Source organism: Macaca mulatta, chromosome 2 (assembly GCF_049350105.2).
Source record: "Macaca mulatta isolate MMU2019108-1 chromosome 2, T2T-MMU8v2.0, whole genome shotgun sequence".
Classification (NCBI taxonomy): Eukaryota; Metazoa; Chordata; class Mammalia; order Primates; family Cercopithecidae; genus Macaca; species Macaca mulatta.
In genome coordinates, this window is record NC_133407.1 from 31889292 (window position 1) to 31911988 (window position 22697).

A 22697-nucleotide genomic window follows, 5' to 3' on the forward strand; every position below is an offset into this window, starting at 1 on the left:
GAGGGAAAAAAAAAGTGAGAAAAAGAAAAAACAAAAACAAAAACAAAAAAAACACGTACACACAATCCAAAAGAAGCTTCTTCTGTAAGTTTTTGACATTTTAACTTTCTTTTTTGTATGCCATTCTTATTCAAGGTAAGTAGTGTTGTATAATTTTTTTATTGTGAGCTTATCATTAAAGGGTCATTTTCTTATGAGAATCACTTTCAGCCTAGGTTGCAGAAGCATTCATTCAAGTCGGTTTTCTGTTTGCTTCTGCCAGGCATTCTAGATGCCCCATGCCTGAGATCTCTTTAGGCAGGAGAGAGGGTGATGGTGCAGGAGGATCCATTTCTTGGTTTGGGGATTCCAATAATATGTTATGGATTTAAACTCCAAGCTTTGATGAAATGCAGGTCTAGGGTTTCAAAATTTAATCAGCGTTAAATATGTATATTCTTCACCCAGATATGGGACAAGCTTCCTATCTGCTCGCCATGGGTGTTATACATTTTCCCTACTCCATCCTTTTCCTAAGGATTTTAGGGACAATGGCGTTTGGCAGAGTACTCAGTTCCAGCTCCCACCGTGAGCCCTTACCACCTACCACTAAACATCCAGACCTCAGGTTAGAGAGAGTAATAACCCTTTGCCCACAACTAGGATGACCAACCCTTCTGGTTTCCTTAGGGACATAGGAATTTCTCAGTGCTAAAACCATGTTAAGTCCTGGGCAAACTAGTACGACTGGCTACCCTACAGCCCAGCCCCCATATCCTGGGCAGGAGAAGAATCAGTTGAGTAAGTAATTGCTCTGGTTTTCAGTTTATTTTTAGTACTTCGAATTTCCCTTCTTTTCTTATGGGTTTAGCTGCATATTTAAAATAAAACGTTACTTTTTTTTATCCCGCATTACTAGGTGTTAGTAATGAGACACTTCTCACGCTATAGAAGTCCACCGTTTGCCAGCTCAAAAAGTAACATTTCAATGCTTTCCGTCAGTACGTAAGTGAAGTTTGCGGATAAAGGTCATAGCCACTTAGCCCTGTGTGTATAACCAAGGTGCTGGAGTGGTTCCCAAAGTTTCGTGATTGGCTCCACCACCTGGCCCACAGCTCATCCTGCTCTAGGCCCTTGCTCTGACTTTGAGAATGTTCTAGAATTCTCTAGGCAGGCCTAGCGCCTTCCTGTAAGGCCTAGAAGGTGAATTCTCCCATTAAAATGTAAGATCCCTGAGCAAAAACATATTCTTTATTCTGTTCACTCCTGCATCTGCAGTACCTGGTAATTACAGGCACTCAGTAACTATTTCTTGAAAGAACAAACATCCTGAATGTCAAACTGGCATTTCCTCCCATCCAACCCCTTCTATCTCAAACTTGATGAAAAGAGTCCAAGTTTTTGGCCTGTTGATGCCTCCTTCCGTTTTCCAGACTTGCTTCGATTTATTTATGTAGGCATTTAAAAAGATTTTGGGGTGAGTGTAAAGCTAACAGTGATTGCGCTAACCCTGTGCCTTCGAGAAGCCATTTTGAAACTACAGCCTAGACACATTAGTCTCATTTCTGTAAACTATACCATAGATTTCAGTATGCAGTCTTATTTCAACGGTGTTTTGGGGGTTATGTGTGTGTGTCTGTGTCCGTGTGAGGGCGGCACCTGCCTGGAACTGAGTCACGGGACCTGCGCACACGCGCTGCGTGCGCTGCGTACCCTGCGTACCCTACGCACCCGCCGCGTGGGCGCCGTCGTCCCCCGCAGCCCCCCCACGCAGGGGGCGGGGGCACTGCCACCCATTGGCTGAGGCCGATACCACGCGCCCCGATACCCGGCGCAGGAGCCACCTCCTCAAGCCCGGCGGGCCACGCCTCAGTCCGCCTGCGCTCCTTAGGCTGACTGTCCACATTTCGGGGCTCGTCAGCCTTGTCACCCGCCCTTGGTTTTCCTTTTCCTTTCGCCTTTGGCTCCTTTGACCACTCGAAGCCGCGCAGCGGGTTCCAGCGGACCTCACAACAGCCCCAGAAGTGGTGCGCCAAGCACACCCTCTGCTCCTCCTCGAGCCGGTCGGGAACTGCTGCCTGCCGCCATCATGGTGAGTTGAGGGAGAGGCCCGAGGGCCAAGGCCAGCAGAGTCCTCACTGGTGGGTGAAACCCGGCTCTGTGGGGGCGGAAAGTGAAGTCACCCTCGGCTTTCCTGTTTGGGGGGCACCTGCCTGGACGCACCACGAGCCATGGCCCACAGGGTTGGGGGAGGCGGCCTGGCAGTGGCGGGGCCTACACACAGAGGCCGGCGCGGGACGCCGAGGGTGGCAAGGTGGGGGTGGGCCCCGAGGACGCGCTGCCTCGCCGGCCACGTGCAAGGGCCGTGGCCTTCTTGAGGCACCCATTTCCCACCCCGGGTTCTCTGCTGGCAGAGGTTTGGGGTGCGGGTTCCCCACCCCACCCCCTACCGCCCCCACCCCTCCCCCACTCCTACGCGCCTCTCCCCTCCCCCACTCCGACGCGCCCCTCCCCTCCCCCACTCCCACGCGCCCCGCCCCTCCCCCACTCCCACGCGCCCCGCCCCTCCCCCACGCGGCCCTGCCCTGCCAGCCTCACTTCTGGCGCTCTCCCCATGGCTCTGTAAGATGGCGGCAGGCGGGCCTGCTGAGGGACTTGCCTCCTTAGACTCGGAGTGTCGGAGGTTCCTTAGGAAGTTGTTCCCTCCCGGTCTCTGTACGGGGTGGGGTTTGTGGGGGCCTTAGCGTGGGGTGTGTGAGGCGTCCTGAAGGCAGGGCCCGCTAGCTAAGGGGGGCTGGGCCGGAAGTGCTTCTGGTCTCCTCTCACCTGTCAGCTGCTGGGGACTTGCTGATGGCAGCTCCCTCGTGCGGCGGCGACAGGCACAAAAGCTCGCCTGACGCCATCTTTGTGGCACGAGGTCGGTTTCAGTAGTTACCATTGAGAATTTTAGAATTTTTGAACTCTGGGCACAGTTTTTTTTCCCTCTCGATAAACAGGAACCTTTGAAAAATGTCCATTTGGTAGATAGTGTTGGGTGTGCGTTTCTGTGAGTTTGGTAAATGCCTAGCGTTGGTTCAGCGCCACCACAAGATGCGGCTCTGAACACGGTGACCAACCACTGAGTCACGAACGCGAGTATTACATGCTATGTGTGTCTGCATTGATAATTCTCAGTCTCTTCATTTTTAGAGATAAAGGGAGGAAATTTATACACAGTTTTTATTACCACGTATAAACATTAAAATAAAAATAGATTATGTGTAATTGTACAACATGTAGTTATCCGTGCTAATAAAAATTAATTACCTTGAGTTATAAGTAATTATTTATTATAATACTTTTCATTTTTAGAGATAAAGGAATCCTAATAGTTACATTGGATTTTTTTCTGATTATGAAATTAGCCTATTTACTCATTTGAAAACAATCACTGTAAGAAAATAGCAATCTGTCTTAATCCTGACACTTATAGCCGTTAAATTTTGATACATGTATGCCCTTCCAGATTATTTTTATGCTTATATTGCATATAAATGGGCCAACTTTTGCAAGAGTTACACCGTGCTGCATAATAGTATTTTACAACTTGCATCTTTCAATTGATGTGGGCATTATTCTGAAGATAATTTTAATTTTCAATATATGTTTAAAATTATACCATCATTTTACCGAATTCCATTATGATGAATACTTTTTCAGTATTAATACTATCGGGCTGGGCGCAGTGGCTCACGCCTGTGATCTCTTTAGGAAGCTGAGGCGGGTGGATCACTTGAGGTCAGGAGTTCGAGACCAGCTTGGCTAACATGGTGAAACCCCGTCTCTACTAAAAAAGATCAGCTGGGCGTGGTGGTGCACACTTGTAATCCCAGCTACTTGGGAGACTGAGGCAGAAGAATCACTTGAACCTGGGAGGCGGGTTGCAGTGAGCTAAGATCGTGCCACTGCACTCCAGCCTAGGGAACAAAGAGGGGAGGCTCAGTCTGGGGAAAAAAAAAATGCTATGAATATCCTTGTGTAAATATCTTGGCACGCTTGTATTATTAATTCCTTGAGATGAATTGCTGTAAGTGGAATTGCTGGGTGAAAGCGTTTTGCCCCTTTGGTAACAATTTTAAGTTACTCCCCTCATTAGTATAGTGATGAGTATCCCCGCCTATCAAACAATGATACACCTTTTCCAAGCTACTCTTGGTAAAGCATGTATCAGTATTTTCCCACTGATGGTGTGGACAGTGATCTCTTTTTCACACCTTTCCCGATGAAAGGTATTAGGATTTTTTTAAATCGTCAACCTAAGAGCTGGAAAATACTTTACTATGTTGATGTGCACTTTTTGAAATCATCGATGAAGTTGATCATTGATCATTAGCTTTTTAAATTTCCTTTTTAATTTTGTATTTATTCATAAAAACTGTATTAATGTTCACCTTTGTCATACGTAGTGGAAAAAATATGTAGTATTAATAAGGAGGTGCCCTTATTCCTAATTTCAATGGAGATGACTCTAGTATTTCACTTTAAGCTTAATGATAGGGCAAAATTAGATTGATAGAAAATAAGATACCTCTATTTCTGTTTTACTTGGATTTTTAAATAATTTTAAAATGAATTCTGTATTTTATCAAATGCTTTTTCAATGACGAATTAAAGTAACAATATCCTATGAAATATTCTTGCATTCCCAGTGTAAACTATATATACTGCTGGAATTTTGCATTTGTGCTGAGGGCAGGGATGGCTCATCTTGATGAGGCTTTGTTACTTATATGCTGTTAGCTTTGTAAAATGCGTTGAGAAATATTTTTTTCCTCTTTGAAAATTGAAGAAAAGTGTTTGAATTTCTTAATCTCTTCTTCTGTCTTCTATCTTTATTTCCGGTGTCTGGTGTGTGTGTGCACCTCTCTCTGACACACACACAAATACCCAAGTTATCTATTTCTTTACAAGTTGAAAGAATTCCCAGGGAAACTGAGCCAGGTATCATTGGGTGTTCTTTCTCAAGATTGTTTTGTAAACATTTAAATTTCTCTACAAGTTTATCACGTCGTTGATTTCCAAATTTATTCCTATAGAGTTTATGCATAGCATTGTTTTATAATCTGTGGTCATAACCCATTTCTCAGGTTTCATATATCTTTTTGCTTTCTTGCTTTTCCTTGCTTAGTTTTGCCAGGATTGTTTATTGCTTGAATTTCATCCTTCCCACCTCCAGCTCCCCAAGACTCTTCTCTTGGATTTACTTAAAGTTTTGATTCTGATTTTCATGTCATATTTTCTTAATTTTAGCATTCTGTTTATTCTCTTCTTTCTATTGGTGAGAATGTAACTTTGATAACTACAAATTATAGCCTTTTTCCTGGTCAGTTTATATAAATCTCAATTTGCTTACATGTTCACATAGTAATTGAATTAGATAATACAGTCAAAGAAGCTGACATCCCAGGAGTTTAAATAATTTTTTCCAGTTTTTAGCTGTCTTTGTCACTTGGTTGTCCAAATATAACAAGGAATGTGTTTGCTATAAATAACAATGACAGTTGTGTATATGATGGTCTTGAAGCTCACCCCTGTTAACTGTTCCAGCATTTCTCATTTCACAATTCACCAACTCACTTGAAGGTATGATTAAGAAAATTACTTCTTTAATGCAGTTTGTTTTCAGGATGCTATTGACAGTTACGATGGTATTTTCTTTAAAATTAAGCTTTTGCTTATCCTAAGCATTCATTTATATTTTTGGCCATAGTTTCACCAAACGTTGTCTATTGATTGTGGATTTTTATATATACACTTTAATTATGTGTAAATACAGTAGGAATTTAACAATCCCTGCTAATCAAGCCATGGTAAAAATGAAGTACATTGCTTACTTTGTTAGCTTTGAGCGCCACCTGCTGGCTGAGGACTAGGACATGATGATGTCTCCTTAATTTAAGATGTTATTACACTGTTAAAATGATTCAATGAATTTTGTATTTACGATTCCAGTTAAGCAGGCAGCCAGTTTGTAAGATCCAAGCCAAAGTCAGACTTCCTATAATGTCAAATGCCTCTTTTCCTCTTTATCAAACTACTGTCGTCTCCAAGTATCCGTTTTACTCTTGTATCGAGTATGAGAATTAGACACCAGAGATCTTTTCCAACCATTCATTTTCAAGCAAGGAAACTGAGGTCCTGAAAAGACTTACTTTACTGAACAATGGAAATCAGGTCCTTCCCAAACAATAATTTTCCTCCTCAATTCTTGTGGCACTGTCACAAGGTTTCTTAACCACACCCTATTCAAATTTTGGACCAAATAATTCCTTGTTGTAGGAAGCTGTCTTTGCATTGTAGGATGTGCAGTAGTATCCCTGGCCTTCAGCCCGTCAGATGCCAGGAATACACCTCAGGTGTGACAGCCAATCTCTCAACATTGTTAAATGCCCCGGGGCTCAAAAATCTTCCCCAGTTGAGAATCAGTGCATTATCATAACTTCTTATAATCTGACAGTTTTCTGCCAGATGTTACACTTCTAGATTAAAATACATCCAAACTATGGTGCAGAGACAATACTGTATATATAGCTTGTTTATAAAAAATATATATATCCAAAGTTCATCCACAAATCAAGGGGGAATTGAAAAGGAGAAAAGAAACTACAAGAATTTCAGAATTTATTTTGTTTTGTTTTATTCTGTTTGGGATTTCTGAATGAGCTGAGAAGGGATTGGTGAATTGTCTATAGGGAGGGGAAATCTCATCAAGTTCCTTATAGTTCAAGATATGCAGCTTAATGTCATTTAGAAAAACGATAACGTAAGACATTTTTAGAAAGGAAAAACTTCAGAAATAGTTTTTAAATTTTTCTTCCACATCATTGTCACGAAATACCACTATTAAAGGAAAGAATTGGGAATTACTTAGTTACAAACCCAAAATAGCAAGTATAAGCGCAAATAGAGAAAAGCAGTAAACTCAGCTTTAATTGATTTGACAACTTAGATTTCATCTCTAGTAAAGCTGTGTAGAATCAGTAACTTCTAGCGTCTAATTAACAAAGCAGGAAGTCTACTTTCTTACTAATTCGTATAAAATTACTGTGCCTTTCAAAAAGATATACAGTTGCGCTCTTTTGTCTTTTGTTTTCTTTCAAACAGGTATGTGTGGAATAGCTTTCTCTTTTGCAGCCTTTTGTAGTTACCTTTTGTAGTCAACGGGCACTTCACCAATGATTTTTAAATTAATAATGATTCATAGTTTCCTGATGTTTCAATTAGTTCTTAATTAAAAGTATCTTCAAAATAAGTCAGCTAAAATAGTAAAGCCAAAAAAGAAACTTGAAAAAAAAATCTACTGAAAATAAATTTAAATAACAGGATACTAACTTACATTGGCATACCACTTTATACTTTACGAAATGAATTCACAGATGTTATCTCATTTCATTCTCAAAGCAATTTGCCCAGAGATACACAGCTGGCAAGTAAGTGGCCTATAACCACTTACCTGTAAGGGACATAAACCTAGTTCTCCTGACTAAATTAATTTTTGTTCCACTATGCTATATTGCTTCTCCGACATACATATTACTTACAAATTCTACTTGAGAAAATTTTACATTAGCCTTAGAGTCTACAGCGGAAAGAATAAAGACAGTTCAGATCAAAATCCAGAAAAATAATGAGTTATATGTATGTGTTTCTTTATCTGAAAATAAAGATGGTATCATTTATATCTGCCTACTGTGAAAATTAGAATTATCAGTGGGACTGATTTGGTGTTACTCAGGAAGAAAAATGTTATTTCAAAAGATGCTTTGAACACCCTAGCATTAGGGATGAGGATTATAACCCTTTTTTTAGAAGGAGCTATGACATGTGAGCAAATAATGTTTCCATGATCCGTTCCTAAAGTAAAGCAGGCATGCTAACACAGGGAGTGTTAAAATTGTAAAAATTCATGTTATTTTGGTGAAAAAGGCGAAGCAAGACAAATTGGTTTAAAACTTTGAGGCTTATTTTCTTTTTGCTGTGGCTTTTTAGAGTTTTTTTTTTAAGATTTGTCATCCTTTTTATTAGTGCACTCAGTAAAATGAAAAGTTGTTTATGAATATAGAACAGGATGATTTTAATGTTAATTTTTACAAATCTGAACTTTCTGATTTTGAGATTTTTTAAAACTAATTCACATAGTATTTTCACAAATAACTAAGTATTCTTCCACAGCATTGTACAAGACTTGGTAATGAGCAGTACTGGGTTTAAGAAAGTACTGTATCCTGGTTGGGCGCCGTGGCTCATGCCTGTAATTCCAGCACTTCGGGTGGCCAAGTCGGGTGGATCACCTGAGGTCGTGAGTTGGAGACCAGCCTGGCCAACGTGGAGAAACCCCATCTCTACTAAAGATATGAAATTAGCCGGGTGTGTTGTCAGGCGCTGGTAATCCCAGTTACTCGGGAGGCTGAGGCAAGAGAATCGCTTGAACCCGGGAGGTGGAGGTTGCAGTGAGCCGAGATCACGCCATTGCACTCCAGGCTGGGTGACAAGGATGAGACTCTGTCTCAAAAAAAAAAAGAAAGCACTATATCCTTTTGTTAAAATTCAATGCTAATCTACTCTGATGAGTTTAAATCCTGAGCCTGAACTAACTTACAAATGAAAGTAATTTATATAAAATACTTTATACTTAGAAAACAAAAGTTATATTTCACATTATGTATGGGTTTTTCCTGTATATGTAATTATGATGTCTACTTTCCAAATTACAGTCTGCTGCAAATCCTGAAACTCCAAACTCAACCATCTCCAGAGAAGCCAGCACCCAGTCCTCATCAGCTGCAGCCAGCCAAGGCTATGTTTTACCAGAAGGCAAAATCATGCCAAACACTGTTTTTGTTGGAGGAATTGATGTTAGGGTATTGTATTCGTACCTCATTTTTATGTTACAATACATTATGAATAATGGGATTTGGGCCCTGTTACAAACTTAAGGTTTTTTTGTACTTCTTGGAGGTTTAGAATTGGTTTTATGTTTGTCCCATAGCTACTAAAAATATCTTTGACAAAGAGCTACTGGTCATTTGGGGACAAAAGGGGGAGAAATTTTCATATCATCAAACTTTTTAATAAAATTGAAATTTTTGAATGCTGAGTTTTTACTCTTGAAGTTCAATTCTTTTCCATAGATGGATGAGACTGAGATTAGAAGCTTCTTTGCTAGATATGGTTCAGTGAAAGAAGTGAAGATAATCACTGATCGAACTGGTGTGTCCAAAGGGTGAGTAATTTTAGCAAAAATATCTGAACTCTAGCCACGTATAGAGTATCAGAGAAGACTTCAAAACTGGTATTCTGATGCTTACATAAATGAAATTTGTTGCTGTGTTAATTTCTTTCATGTAGAGGATAAAAGTTTACTGCCAGTTCTTTAATCATTTTTCTGTTTGTTTTTTAATATCTTCAGTCTTCATTTCATACAAATGAAATCAGTTTTCTCAAAGAATTGTTTTCTTCATACATTGCACGGTATCTTAAATTTTAACCACCTTGTCTTAGTAAGTTAAATTCAGGTTCACAGATACGAATTACTTGTCAATCAATAAAGTTTTCACACTAATCTTAGCACATTTTGACATAGTTCAGATTAAGAAAAAGCAGTATTTGTAGAGGATCTATCATGTACATCTTAACAAATACCGTAGTATATTATTCATCTTTTAGTCATCACTTCTGTATATTGTTGAAGTTCTGAACCATGTACTGTATGATGGTGATTTTATACTTCATTTATCTGCCTTTATAGCTATGGATTTGTTTCATTTTTTAATGACGTGGATGTGCAGAAGATAGTAGAAGTAAGTAATCTAATAGAAAAATATCATTTGTTTTATTGATACAGTGTTTAGTGTTGAGTGATATACTCAGTCTTGTATAAAATTTGGAAGAAGATACACTTTCTGTTTAAAATCCAAACTTAGAGGAATCTCACATGATATGTTAGAACCTGTTTATTTTTGACTGGGCACCTAGCTTCATGAACTACAGATGGGAAGGGTTGGAGACAGGGCAGGGTGATGAAAAGTTTTTGATCAACTTTCACTTGATGCCTCTTGACACTGATAGAGAAGTAAGGGAGGTAGCTTCATGATGACAGATTTTAATTTGGTGTGTAGTTATCACTGATCTTCTATGATAATAGGAACTTTAGAAGACTTTAGGTGTTCACCCAAGTCTTGGAAGTAAAGACTTGAAAATTGATTCTAGTTTTGTTACTGTTTTATTTTCAGTCACAGATAAATTTCCATGGTAAAAAGCTGAAGCTGGGCCCTGCAATCAGGAAACAAAATTTATGTGAGTACAAAGAGAAATTGTTCTTGTTGACACATGTAGCTTTTCTAAGAACTAAAAATAGACTTTTTATTTTTGCTTTTTAAAAAGGTGCTTATCATGTGCAGCCACGTCCTTTGGTTTTTAATCATCCTCCTCCACCACAGTTTCAGAATGTCTGGACTAATCCAAACACTGAAACTTACATGCAGCCCCCAACCACAATGAATCCTATAACTCAGTATGTTCAGGTAAGAATTGCTTATGTTCCTATTCTCTTGTTTATTGTAGTCATTGTACCCTCTGGAATTATATCCAGTTTCCATATAAGTGGTAATAGCATCCCTGTTTGAATACTTTGAGTAATGGGAAATTTATTTTGTTAGAAATTTCTTAGTGTTGTTCTTGATATGAGCTAAAGATCTGCTGTATACTTTGTCTTTATCTTAGAAATGACCTCTGTAGACACATGAAGAAATCTCTTCCTTTTTCCCCCCATGTAGCTAGTTTCTGAAGTATTTGAAAGCAGCTCTCGTTATGTGTCTGTCTACTTTATTTTTCTCTAAGGTTAGCAAATCATCTAGCTATTCTTTTATTTGCAATGGTTTCCGGATGCCACCTCATATAAATTGCTGACTTCTGGATATATTCTGGTTCTGGAATGGGTAGATTTCTGATGTGTTTTACTGGATAAATCCTGTGAGTTTCTGGCATATAATTTCTCTGATCCTGGTTACTTTGATATTTAAAGTAGGATTTGACATGCTATCACTCATTGATGATAAATAACATTTATTTTCTTCTTAGTTCATGTTACTTATGTCTTAGTTTAAAAGACATTTTCTTTGCTGGAAAATAATAGATAGTTTTTCAGTGGCTCTTATTCATTGACATTTTCCGTGTACTTGAAATGTGTAGGGTATACCTTTTCTTCTTTCTCCTTCTGTGAACAATGGCTAGAAAAAAAAAGCCCTATTTGTTTCTAACATTTACTGTGAGCCATTACTGAATCTGGGTGTATTCATGTATGCTGCCACCTATATGTTTTCAATCAATAACTATTTATTGAAAAATATAAGACATTATACTGTCTCGTCCAGTTTTGGATTATATACAGCTCTTAGGTTTTCGAAATTAAGTACAGAAAAAGCCATAACATCTGTAGGAGGACTACATATTACCCTATAATATTGTCAAATACAAAACTGTCTAGAAGTATTTTGACAAAGAAATAGCAAATGTATTAATTTAACTTGCATTGAAATCTGTCTTAATAGAGCCTTATCATCAGTGTAAGAAATAACATCTGGGTGGGATTATACACGGTATAAATAAGATAAACTTTGCCTGGTGAAATAGTCACTTCTTTTGTCATTTGTTCCCCCTCCCCACCCAAAGGGTAACACTTGACAGATAATATTTCTTTCTTCATAAAGTCAGTCAGTCATTTAGAATTCTGCATTATTGTATATGGAAAAATAATATTTTAAAAGTTTTCATATTTTTGTTACGTTGGGAATAATATTTCTTTCTAATTTTAAAAAAAGTTTTATCTTATTCATTCTTTCTGTAAACTTTATTTTCAGGCATATCCTACTTACCCAAATTCACCCGTTCAGGTCATCACTGGATATCAGTTGCCTGTATATAATTATCAGGTAATTTAGGAGGGAGTAAAATGATTTACTTTCAGATTTTGTTGAGGCCTTTAACTTGTTTATACAAATTGCCTGAATAGTTTGTCATTTTAAACTAGTGAAATGTACCTAAAATTTAAGAAAAAAATTAGTCTAGAATTAAGACCTCTGTATTATTTAGAAGTAATGGAATAATATTTTGACAGGAATATACTTAGCAGTAACTTTACAACAGTTTTATGAGATTCGGTGTCCCCTTCTGTATTTCAGCATGTATTTTTTCATTTTTGCTGTCAAATAGCTGAAACAGCCAGACTGACTTTCATCAATTTTTTAGGGAGCTAGAGTGAAATAAATTATCCAATTCTTAGAGCACATAATTCAAATTCTATTTCTATTTTAGCTGGCTGCTTCACAGTAATAGTTCTGAGTCTCTTTACATAGATATGACTGTATATATAACCCATAATCATATCTATGGTAATAAATTCAAGCAACTAATATCTCTGAGATTTCCACAACACCAACTCCCGAAAATTAGGGAAAAGGTGAGGTTTTACATATAGAAGTAACAACAAGAACATCAGGGATTAGAAACATAAAATACTTCTTTTTTTCCATTCTGTTTCCTATAACAACAAAGGAGCCAGCATGAAAAGTACTTCAATATTGTTTTCTCATGTGTTTTTGAAAATGTGTAGGAATATTTGAATAATTTTTATTTCCTTTTTTTTTTTTTTAAGATGCCGCCACAGTGGCCTGTTGGGGAGCAAAGGAGCTATGTTGTACCTCCGGTAAAGTGAATTACCGAAACATATAATTCCTGTTCTTTATTTTATTTTTTTGTTTATATTTCTTGATTTTTTCCCATGTCATATATGCCTATATTTTTAAATAGTTCTTTATATTAATGTGTTACATTTTGTTACTTTTTAACCCAATTAGAAACTCCCATGGGAGCAGCAGTGCCTTTTTCTCTCAGGTTTTTGTGTGCTTAAGCAATGACTGGTCTAGATAATGATAAGTGTTCAGTTACTTGTTGATAGACTATGTAATTCAAGAAAGATAGTATTAATGTGGATTTAGAATTAGCATGTATCTGCCTAGAATCTGCCTCTGGCTTTACCAGCCATAAAAAAAATTGTTGAAGAGGAACAGAAATATTTTGCTGTTAATTACTGTTAAATAAGAATAGGAATAAAACGAGTATTACGTCTAAAACACCCAAGCTGCTGTCTTTCATCAGGATTGGAGATTTGAAGGATACAGTAAGTGTTAACATTCTCAAACACTTCCTTGCTACATTAGTTTCTTAGAGTCCTTGTACTTCTGATTATCTTGATACCTAGAAGACATTTTAAAACAGAAGACTGCCTTACTGTATTTCAACTGTTCATTTAAAACAAAGTTTCTGAAATAATGTAATTGATTTTTAACACAACCTACATTGAAACTTTGGATACCAGCTCACCTTTTTGAAGAATAAGTGGCTTTTAAACATATCTGTATATCTGTTTAATTACACTTTCATTATTTTAAATATAGGCTTATTCAGCTGTTAACTACCACTGTAATGAAGTTGATCCAGGAGCTGAAGTTGTGCCAAATGAATGCTCAGTTCATGAAGCTACTCCACCCTCTGGAAATGGCCCACAAAAGGCAAACATCGAATTTTGTTTATATATATTTCATATTTATTTTTTCTAGTTTTAATAATGGTTTTTTGAGAAGCAAGCATTTTTGCCAGAATTTAAATGGGAGCCATAAATTATAGAGCTTAAATAATTGACTATTATTCAGCAGTTAAAAGTGGGTGAAATTTCAGATACCCCAAATTTTCAGTGTATACATAAAATTTCTGATTCAGCAGTCCTTTTCTATATTCCAGTTCCACTAATTTTTAAAAACCATACTTCAATAAATGTTATATTAATATGATTTGGCATAATGTTATGGGAGGGTTTCCTCAAGAATTCTACTCTTCAAAAGAGGAATTAGTACGAATTATATATACCTCTTCTTTTACGACAGTTTTGATATTTACTTAAACAGTGAAACACATTACTTGTGGCATTCTCTATATAACGTTATATGGTAGTAGTTCCCAACAGTGGTGAAGTTAGTAGTAATTATTCAAATATTGAATTAGGCAGGGTTGTTTCTTTTTATCATTAGAGCAAATTTCTATAATACTATCACTCTTGAATCATATATGTAAATGAGTGGGAGTGTGGAAGTACTTGATGTGCTGGTAATATGTATAACACTCGAAGAAGTCCCGTTGGAGTGTGAATTCCTTGATTTGATACTCCATTTTAAAATGCAAATAAATATTAAAATAGCTTACAGTATAATTGTCAGGTTTTCTCCTTAGTATTTTTTCTTGAAACATTGGAGTTCACTTAGGGATTTAACAAATTCAGCTTTTTAAACCAGTATTCTGTCACTGAGGTTCTAAAATCTTTGATTGTCAGAAAACTTGCATACTGAGTGATACGTGGTAAGAATTATGAATCACATTTTTATGAATTCCTTTTTTTTCTTTTTTTCTTTTTTTTTTTTTGCGAGACATAGTCTCGCTGTTTTTCCCAGGCTGGAGTGCAGTGGTGTGATCTTGGCTCACTGCAACTTCCGCCTCCTGGGTTCAAGCAATTCTTCCTGCCTCAGCCTCCTGAGTAGCTGGGATTACAGGCGCCTGCCACCACACCCAGTTAATTTTTGTATTTTTTTTTTAGTAGAGATGGGGTTTTGCCATGTTAGGCTGATCTTGAACTCCTGACCTCAGGTGATTCTCCTGTGTTGGCCTCCCAGAGTGCTGGGATTACAGGCATGAGCCACCACTCCCAGCCTCTTTTAGCATTTTTGCATTTCTTTAGAAATAAAGTAATATGTTCATTAAACCATCAAAAAAAAAAAAAAAAAACCTTATTCAGAGTGAGTGAAAGAGAATCGTCTTTACATTACTGAAAACTTCTGTGTTTCAGAAATCTGTGGACCGAAGCATACAAACGGTGGTATCTTGTCTGTTTAATCCAGAGAACAGACTGAGAAACACTGTTGTTACTCAAGATGACTACTTCAAGGTATGAAAAGAACAGTATGCATAATTTAAAAGCACACTTGTTAGATTTAAAGTACTTGTTTTCCTTGTGGTATACGTATTTTGAGATTTCTTAAGAGCGTTTAATTGAACTGTTGGCATTTGACTATAACACAGTAAACCAGAGTGGGTTTTACCTGGCAGTGTATTTTCTGCACTCGAACCCTGATATAATGTAGTTACCTTTAGGGAAGAATCCTTCAGCAGAAATTTGCAATTGAAAGGGTTTACCAGAGAAGAGAGTTAGTTTACTGGCTTGACCAAATAGTAAAAGAAAATTTTAGATACAGAAAGCAGATCTTGGCTGGGTGCAGTGGCTCACGCCTGTAATGCCAGCACTTTTGGGGGCTGAGGTGGGTGGATTGCTTGAGCTCAGGAGTTCGAGACCACCCTGGGCAACATGGCAAAACCCCGTATCTACAAAAAATACAAAAATTAGCCAGTTGTGGTGTTGCATACCTGTAGTCCCAACTACTCCAGAGGAGGCTGAGGTAGGAGGATTGCTTGAGCCTGGGAAGTTGAGTCTGCATTGAGCCATGATTGTGCCACTGTACTCCAGCCTGGGCAACAGAGTGAGACCCTGGGCGACAGAGTGAGACTTTGTCTCAAAAAAATAAAAAATAAAAAAATACATGCATATTGGATTAAAGAGAAGAAAAGAAATTGTTTACTCAGAAGATATACTTGAACAGTGTGAAGGGAGAAAAGGGGTAAAGTGAAGCAGTAAAGTGTTGAATGGAAAGAAGTGGAGGTTGATTGAAACAGTTGGTGAAGTGGAAGAGAATGTGGGTAGTTGAATTCCAGAAAGATCTGATTTCTGATCCTGCCTTCTATCCATGTTGTATAGATAAATCTTATTAAGACTTCAGTTTTTACAAGTCTAAAATGAGAAGGTACAGGACTAAAGGTTTCTGGGTCCCTGTAGTTCTAAGTCTATGAATAGGAAAAATAACTAATTTGGTCAGTCCAATGGGAGAGAAATACTATGGTTAGTAAAGGGAAGGTGTTTTTTAAATAATAGGTTTATTGAAATATATAATTGAAATACCAGTAATACAATTTACCTATTTAAAGTTTGCATTTCACTGTTTTTTTGATGTATTCAAAGTTGTGTAACCATGACCACAATCAATGTTAGAATACTAAATCACCCCAAAAATCACCCCCCTACCTTAGCAGTCACCTGCCATTTTCCCCCATCCTGTGCAGCCCTAGGCAACCACTAATTTACTTTCTTTAAGGATTTTCCTGTCCTGGACATTTCGTGTATATGGAATCATACATAATGTGGCCTTTTGTGACTGGCTTTTTTCACTCAACATATAATGTTTTCAAGGTTCATCAGTATTCTAGCAGGCATCAGAACTTCATTTCTTTTTATTTATGGCTATTACCTCATTCTGTTCATCTGTTAAAGACATTTGGATTATTTCCTCTTTTTAACTATTAGAAATAATGCTGTGAACATTCATGAACAAGTTACTATGTAAACATATGTTCTTATTTCTCTTGCGTATATACTTCGGAATGGAATTGCTAAGTCATGTTTAACCTTTAGTGGAACTGCCAGAATTTGTCAAAACTGGCTACACACTTTACTTTCAAAAGGAAATGTTTAACCATCACTTTGTGTCTTAAAACAGAAAGTAGACCAGCTTTTTTTTCCATCTGTGAATGGATATAGGATGAAGCTTAAGCTTTTTTTAAAGGGTTATATTACGGATCTCCTGTATAATGTAGAAGAGTAGAGCCCATATTGCAGAATTAAGTTCTTAACATCTTCGCAACAGGGAGTAAACATACTTCAGGTTGACATTTGTTCTCTAGTTGCTTCATTCTACATAGATAGTATAATTTAGAAAAGAAGGAACTGGAATTGTACGTCAGCTTGCCTTGCCCAAAATTCTGGTGATTACATAGGTGTCTACAGTAGTACTTAAATGATTTTCAAAGCAGAAGGTAGTCTTGTGCTTTTTTTTTTTTTGAGGTGACCTCACTTAGTCACCTAGACTGGAGTGCAGTGTCACAATCACAGCTTACTACAGCCTAAAACTCCTGCACGCAAGGGATCCTTCTGCCTCAGCCTCCCAAATAGTTAGGACTACAGACATGCACCACCATAGTTGCTAGTTAAAAAGATTTTTTTTTTTAAGAGACAGAATCTTACTATATTGCCCCTGGCTGGTCTTGAAATCCTGGGCTCAAGTGATCCTCCTGCCTCAGCCTCCTAAAGTGCTGGGGTTAGAGGCGTGAACCACCATGCCCAGTCCAGAAAATAGTTTTTAAACTTGAGTTCTCACCTGGAGTTAGAAAAAGACTCCCTTTAAACTCCCAGAGTTTTCTGCTTGTTTGGGAGAGGAATCAGAAGTTGGCATCCTGCAGTTGTCTGACATCTAGACCTATTTTGATTGACTGCGTGTTGTTGTATTGCATATGAATGCATGAGGTATTTTTGAATGTATTTACTATTTCCATAGCTAATTCCACTCTTCATTGTCTTAATTCTCTAGTCCCTTCATAATCTTGTTTCCTGCATGATCTCTGAAGATACATGTTGGTGACCAGTTTTCTAGATTTTAAGCTAAATAGGATATCACTCTTTTGACAGATTAGGTAACTTCCGGAAGCCACTTTTATTTATATGACAATGAAACTGAAGTCCTAGAAAAAGGGCACAGTTACCTTTGTAGAAAATAAAATACTATTATGTTATTACTCATTTGCTCAGTCCCACTCCTCCTTTTAAGGCCTCTCACTTTTTTCTGTCTGCACATCTGTAGGCAACATAGAGTGATAAGAAAGTTTTGCATGTATTTTAAATATTTATCTTCCCTTTCTAAAGAATGATACATCTTCACAGGTTAATGATACGTCTTTAAATGCCAAAACTTACATCTTTCAACCTAACATGAAATTTCAGATTGGAGAGCTGTTCGCAAGTTGTGGTTCCTATTAGATGCAGTTCAGTTAGTGAAAGCAGTATTTTTTACAATTACATTTTCTACCAGCTGTCTTTGGGACATTACTGCAAAATTATTAAGAAGTACATAAAATTATATTGAGTCTAAGTCCTGTTATTTCTGAGTTTACTGGGATTTCTTTTTTTAAAATTGATTTCTTTTTTAACTAAACTGTTTAATAAAACTAGGCATCTCAGTACATATGTTATCCCTGTGTTCAAGAATGCTTCCCAAAAAGGATAATCTTTTTTCTCATTATTTTTAATGTTTAGACCCAAAACAAGTGGTTTAAGTTTTTGACAACTTTCAGATCTATAGTAGTAATCAGAAGTTTTCAGTAAAGTAAAAGGACTCTTTCTATCTTTTCCAGGATAAAAGAGTGCATCACTTTAGAAGAAGTCGGGCAATGCTTAAATCTGTTTGATCCTCCTGGCTATGTAGTTTCATGGGAAGTTGCTGGTTTTGAATATTAAGCTAAAAGTTTTCCACTATTATAGAAATTCTGAATTTTGGTAAATCATACTCAAACTTTCTGTATAAGTTGTATTATTAGACTCTCTAGTTTTATCTTAAATTGAAACTGTTCTTCATTAGATGTTTATTTAGAAACTGGTTCTGTGTTGAATATATAGTTGAAAGTAAAAAATAATTGAGACTGAAAGAAACTTTAAGATTTATCTGCAAGGATTTTTTAAAAATTAGCATTTTAAGTATTTAAAAGCAAATACTGATTTTCAAAAAAAAGTTTTTAAAACCCTATATTGAAAGGTCAGAATTTTGATAGTCTGAATACAAGCATTTCACTTCTCCAACAAGTACCTGTGAGCAGTACAGTATTTACAATATTGAGCTTTGCATTTATGATTTGTCTAGAAATTTACCACAAAAGCAGAATTTTTAAAACTGCATTTTTAATCAGTGGAACTCAATATATAGTTAGCTTTATTGAAGTCTTCTTATCTAAACCCAGTAAAACAGATTCAAAGCAAACAGTCCAATCAGTGGGTCATGTTTATTCAAAATATTTTATCTTTTATCTAGAATCCACATATATAAATCCTATTTGATAAGGGTAGTAATTAGGATAACTAAAATTCTAGGCCTAATTTTTTAAAGAATCCAAGACAAACTAAACTTTACTAGGTACATAAGCTTCTCAATGAGTCACCATTCGTCTTTTTTGTAAAAACTTTTTTCTTTGAAATGCTGAACTTGGCTGTTTGTCAAATTGTGCAAAATATTGGTATTAAAGAATGCTGCAACTTTTTTATGTCACTTAGAGGTTAATCAGAGTATCTGAAAGGAATTGTTTTTATAAAAACATTGGAATATTAGTTACTTGCTATAAATAGATTTAGTCTGTTATACTTCCTTTTGTAAAGTAAAATATGTCCAGAAGAGTCAAAGTAGGTAGTTTTGGTATTTCTAAACCACAAAAGTTGTTTAATAAGTACATCTCAAGAATGTGCTAGAGTTAAAAGTTAACGTCGTTTCTAGATTAGGTGGTGTCTTCATTTTACATTGTGACAAACAGCTAGAGCACCAGAGCCCTTTTGCTCTACCCGGTCTTTCTTTTCCAGCATTTGTCACTTGTCTTTCAGAAGGTTTGCTTCTAGAACTGGTGATGTAAGGAATGGAAGTAGCTGTATGAGCAGAGCAGTTCAAGGGCCAAACCCTGGAACGGTAGCAATGGGATATAATACCTTTCTAAGGTAAATAGTTGTATCAGTATCATTTGATCTGCCACGGACATGAGTTTAAAGCGGCTTTCTGGCCCTTCTTTCAGTGGCTTCCCTAAAACGTAGAGACTCTAACTTAATGTGTAGTTACTATGAGCCATATTATTAGTACCCACTGGGGTCTATAGTTCCTCAAAATTTTCATTCTGAATCTGAAGAAAAGAGTCTTTTAACTTTAGAATTCCCAAGAGGGCTTTATTACACCTCAGAAATTGAAAGCACCCTGAATTTTTCCATTCAAAAATTAACTGTAGTTTTTTTGGTGCTATAACATTGACACGTATCATTCTGTGATTAAATCTCCAGCTTACTATAAGTGATACCTATATTCTAAAGAGCTAATTCTAATTATTCCAATATGACCTTAAGGAAAAGTAAGGGAATAAATTTTTGTGTGTGTTAGAGTGAAGCATTTAAAAGAATAAGGGTAAAAGAGATGAAGTCCTGAATCTTTCAAAATGGAAAATTAACTCTAAACTTAGAAATATGCTTCTACCTATTGCTGATACTGTCTTTGCATACATGAATAAAAATAAACTTTTTTTCTTCAAAAGTGTTTTTGGCTTTCTGATGTAATAATCTAAAATGGTGGGGAGTTGGGAACTGTGTAACAAGGTTTAGATTCTTAAAATGTGAAAGTATAGCGTTCATTTTACTAATCTGGCAGAGTTCGCTCATAAAAGAAATTCAGGTACAAAGAGAAATTTAAGAGATGCATGAACAGCAGTGCCGAGTAGGAATGCTGACGAACACATCTGACTGTTGCTATGTCACGGCTAAGGTCCCTTTCAATTTGGACCCTATGAAATATTTTGTCTCCTGTACACCTTAGGCCTAATCTCGAGACCTTTTATTTAGGGATATTGCGGTTGCTTAATAGAGCTTAAATTTTTTGTATTGCATGTACTTCATATGGATGCAATAAAAAAAATCAATACTTCCCACCTCTTCTAGCTGTAGTTCTAGTACTCTCAGTTCTATAAGCTGAGCCCAGTGGAGGAAATTCTCCCCTCAGACACTACTATATTTCATCAGTAAGCTTACTGATTCATAACCAGAAACTTGACTCCAAGATTCTGCAGGATACCAGTGCTTTCTGCATCACCAAAGATTAAATTGTGATGTTTAGTGTCTAATAGGCTAAAAATTAGTAATTCTTAAATGTGCATATGTGTACATATGTATACATATGTGTGTGTATATATGCATATATCTATGGTTACATATATACTATCTGTTACCCAGAATATTTGGTTATAGCACAAGCTGAGTAAGCTTGTAGTATTTTCAGACCCCAAAATTAGACTTACATATACCTTAAGATAGTTGCTTTACATCAGCTTATTATCTCAAGCATGTTTGTGGTTTAGTAGTAAATTCTTAACACAAAATCAAATCTTTAGAATTGAAAAATACCATTCAGCACTTTTTTGTAAAAAGTTCAAGTTAATGGCAAAATCAAACAACTCTAAAAAGGTGAATCACCTCCATAAGTATATTGCATGTTGTTTTTTTCTTTCTCTGAAATCAGATTACCTTTAATTCAAAATAACTTCAAAATTGATAGTACCCATCTTGCAAGGAAGTCGTTGACTTTTAAAAATTAATACACCACGGCAGTTCCCTCTAGTTGTAAAGCACCTCTGGCCCCTCTTCACTAAAATTCTCTTGGCTCTCTTTAAAGGTAAACTGGTAACAATGGGCTGCCACATTGCTTAATCGCCTTGCCTGCTTTCATTGCTGTCAATTGAGGGTAATAAAGAGCAGCAACGATAAGACAGCGTGACACTCTGCTTTCACAAAGATGGCAATAGAGAAGGTGGGGAAACATAAGGGAGAGAGAAGCAGCAGTATTTTCCATTGACCAAGTCTTGCAAATAGGGCCAGCTGTTGAGTATGATCATTTGGAATCCCTGAAACACTACTTCTAGATGAGGATTGCTCCTGTACATATTTTGATAACTGTGTAATCTAGCCCTTCCCAACATTATGTGTCGTATGTCTCTCTGTGTGTAACTGATGGTTGTGAGCAATTCCTCACCACCCATCAAAGACTGAGTTTTCCATCTGTATATAGTACATTTGGTAGTAGAGAACAATAGACATAAGAAGTTCAAACTATAAACAGGCGTTTTTGAATGCTCATGCAAAATATTCAATCTGCATAGCAAAGAAATGATAGGTAATTCTACATTGCATTTAGAGTTAAAAACATCTGTACAATATGGCTGTAGCTGTGGGCCAATCCCAAGAAAATGCAAAAAAATTGTCTCCTGGTACAGAAACTGAAACTACCACTGTACAATTAAACTCTGTGGTAGCTGTATTTTACATTTTTAACTGGTCTGAAACAAAGTTTTCTAGTTGAGTCTCTAGTTCATTTTCCCAAGGCAAGGCTTTGTATGTTACATGCACCTCCATTAAGGCTGCATGCCAGGAATGTGCCTTTTCCCACATATAAAATTTACAGATACCAGTTCACTGGGTCTTTAACAATAGAACAAATGCTTGCATGACTGGGATATTCAGGTCATGAAAGCTCTTTATAAATTTGAAGGAATAGTAACATTTCAAGCACTTGAGAAAGAGGTTTTATAATCCTTAATTAGTTCTTTCTTACAGAAAACAAATCTAGCAAAAGTACACTAAGGCTCTCAGCACATCTATTGTCTTTGCCCAAAATAAAATGGATAGAGACACACCATTCTGGCTTAATCTTAGATGGAACTCTACTATAGAAGAAAGGCAGAGTTGATACTAATACAGCCAGGCCAGCTGTTAAAGTGGACATGTCCCCTCTGCCCTTGTACATTTGTTTAAAAATTTTGATATGACTCTCCCCACCTCCTCCTCCATACCCTCCATACATCTGACTGGGCCAATGGAGAGAGGTAATTTAAAATGCAGAGAACATTTTCTCTTTGGTTTTACCTATGCTGATTCCCTACCTAGTGTTGGAGTGGCTTTACTG

The 22697-nt window shown here is 36.9% G+C and overlaps 1 protein-coding gene across 1 annotated transcript; it reads left to right on the forward strand.

The window, feature by feature from the left end:
• Positions 1-1657: 1657 nt before the first annotated feature.
• Positions 1658-20279, forward strand: DAZL (deleted in azoospermia like). The gene is made up of 11 exons (XM_028843651.2): positions 1658-2071; positions 8733-8879; positions 9150-9241; positions 9767-9818; positions 10251-10314; positions 10402-10541; positions 11877-11948; positions 12671-12721; positions 13473-13586; positions 14912-15010; positions 18358-20279. The coding sequence occupies exons 1-11, from the start codon at positions 2069-2071 to the stop codon at positions 18409-18411; spliced, it is 888 nt and encodes a 295-aa protein (XP_028699484.1). The 5' UTR covers positions 1658-2068; the 3' UTR covers positions 18412-20279.
• The last annotated feature ends 2418 nt before the right edge of the window (positions 20280-22697 follow it).

Excerpts from the sequence above, each read along its gene's own strand:
- DAZL (XM_028843651.2), top strand. Across the intron at positions 11,949-12,670 it reads TGCCTGTATATAATTATCAG|ATGCCGCCACAGTGGCCTGT; the intron begins GTAATTTAGGAG and ends TTTTTTTTTAAG. Across the intron at positions 12,722-13,472 it reads GGAGCTATGTTGTACCTCCG|GCTTATTCAGCTGTTAACTA; the intron begins GTAAAGTGAATT and ends TTTTAAATATAG.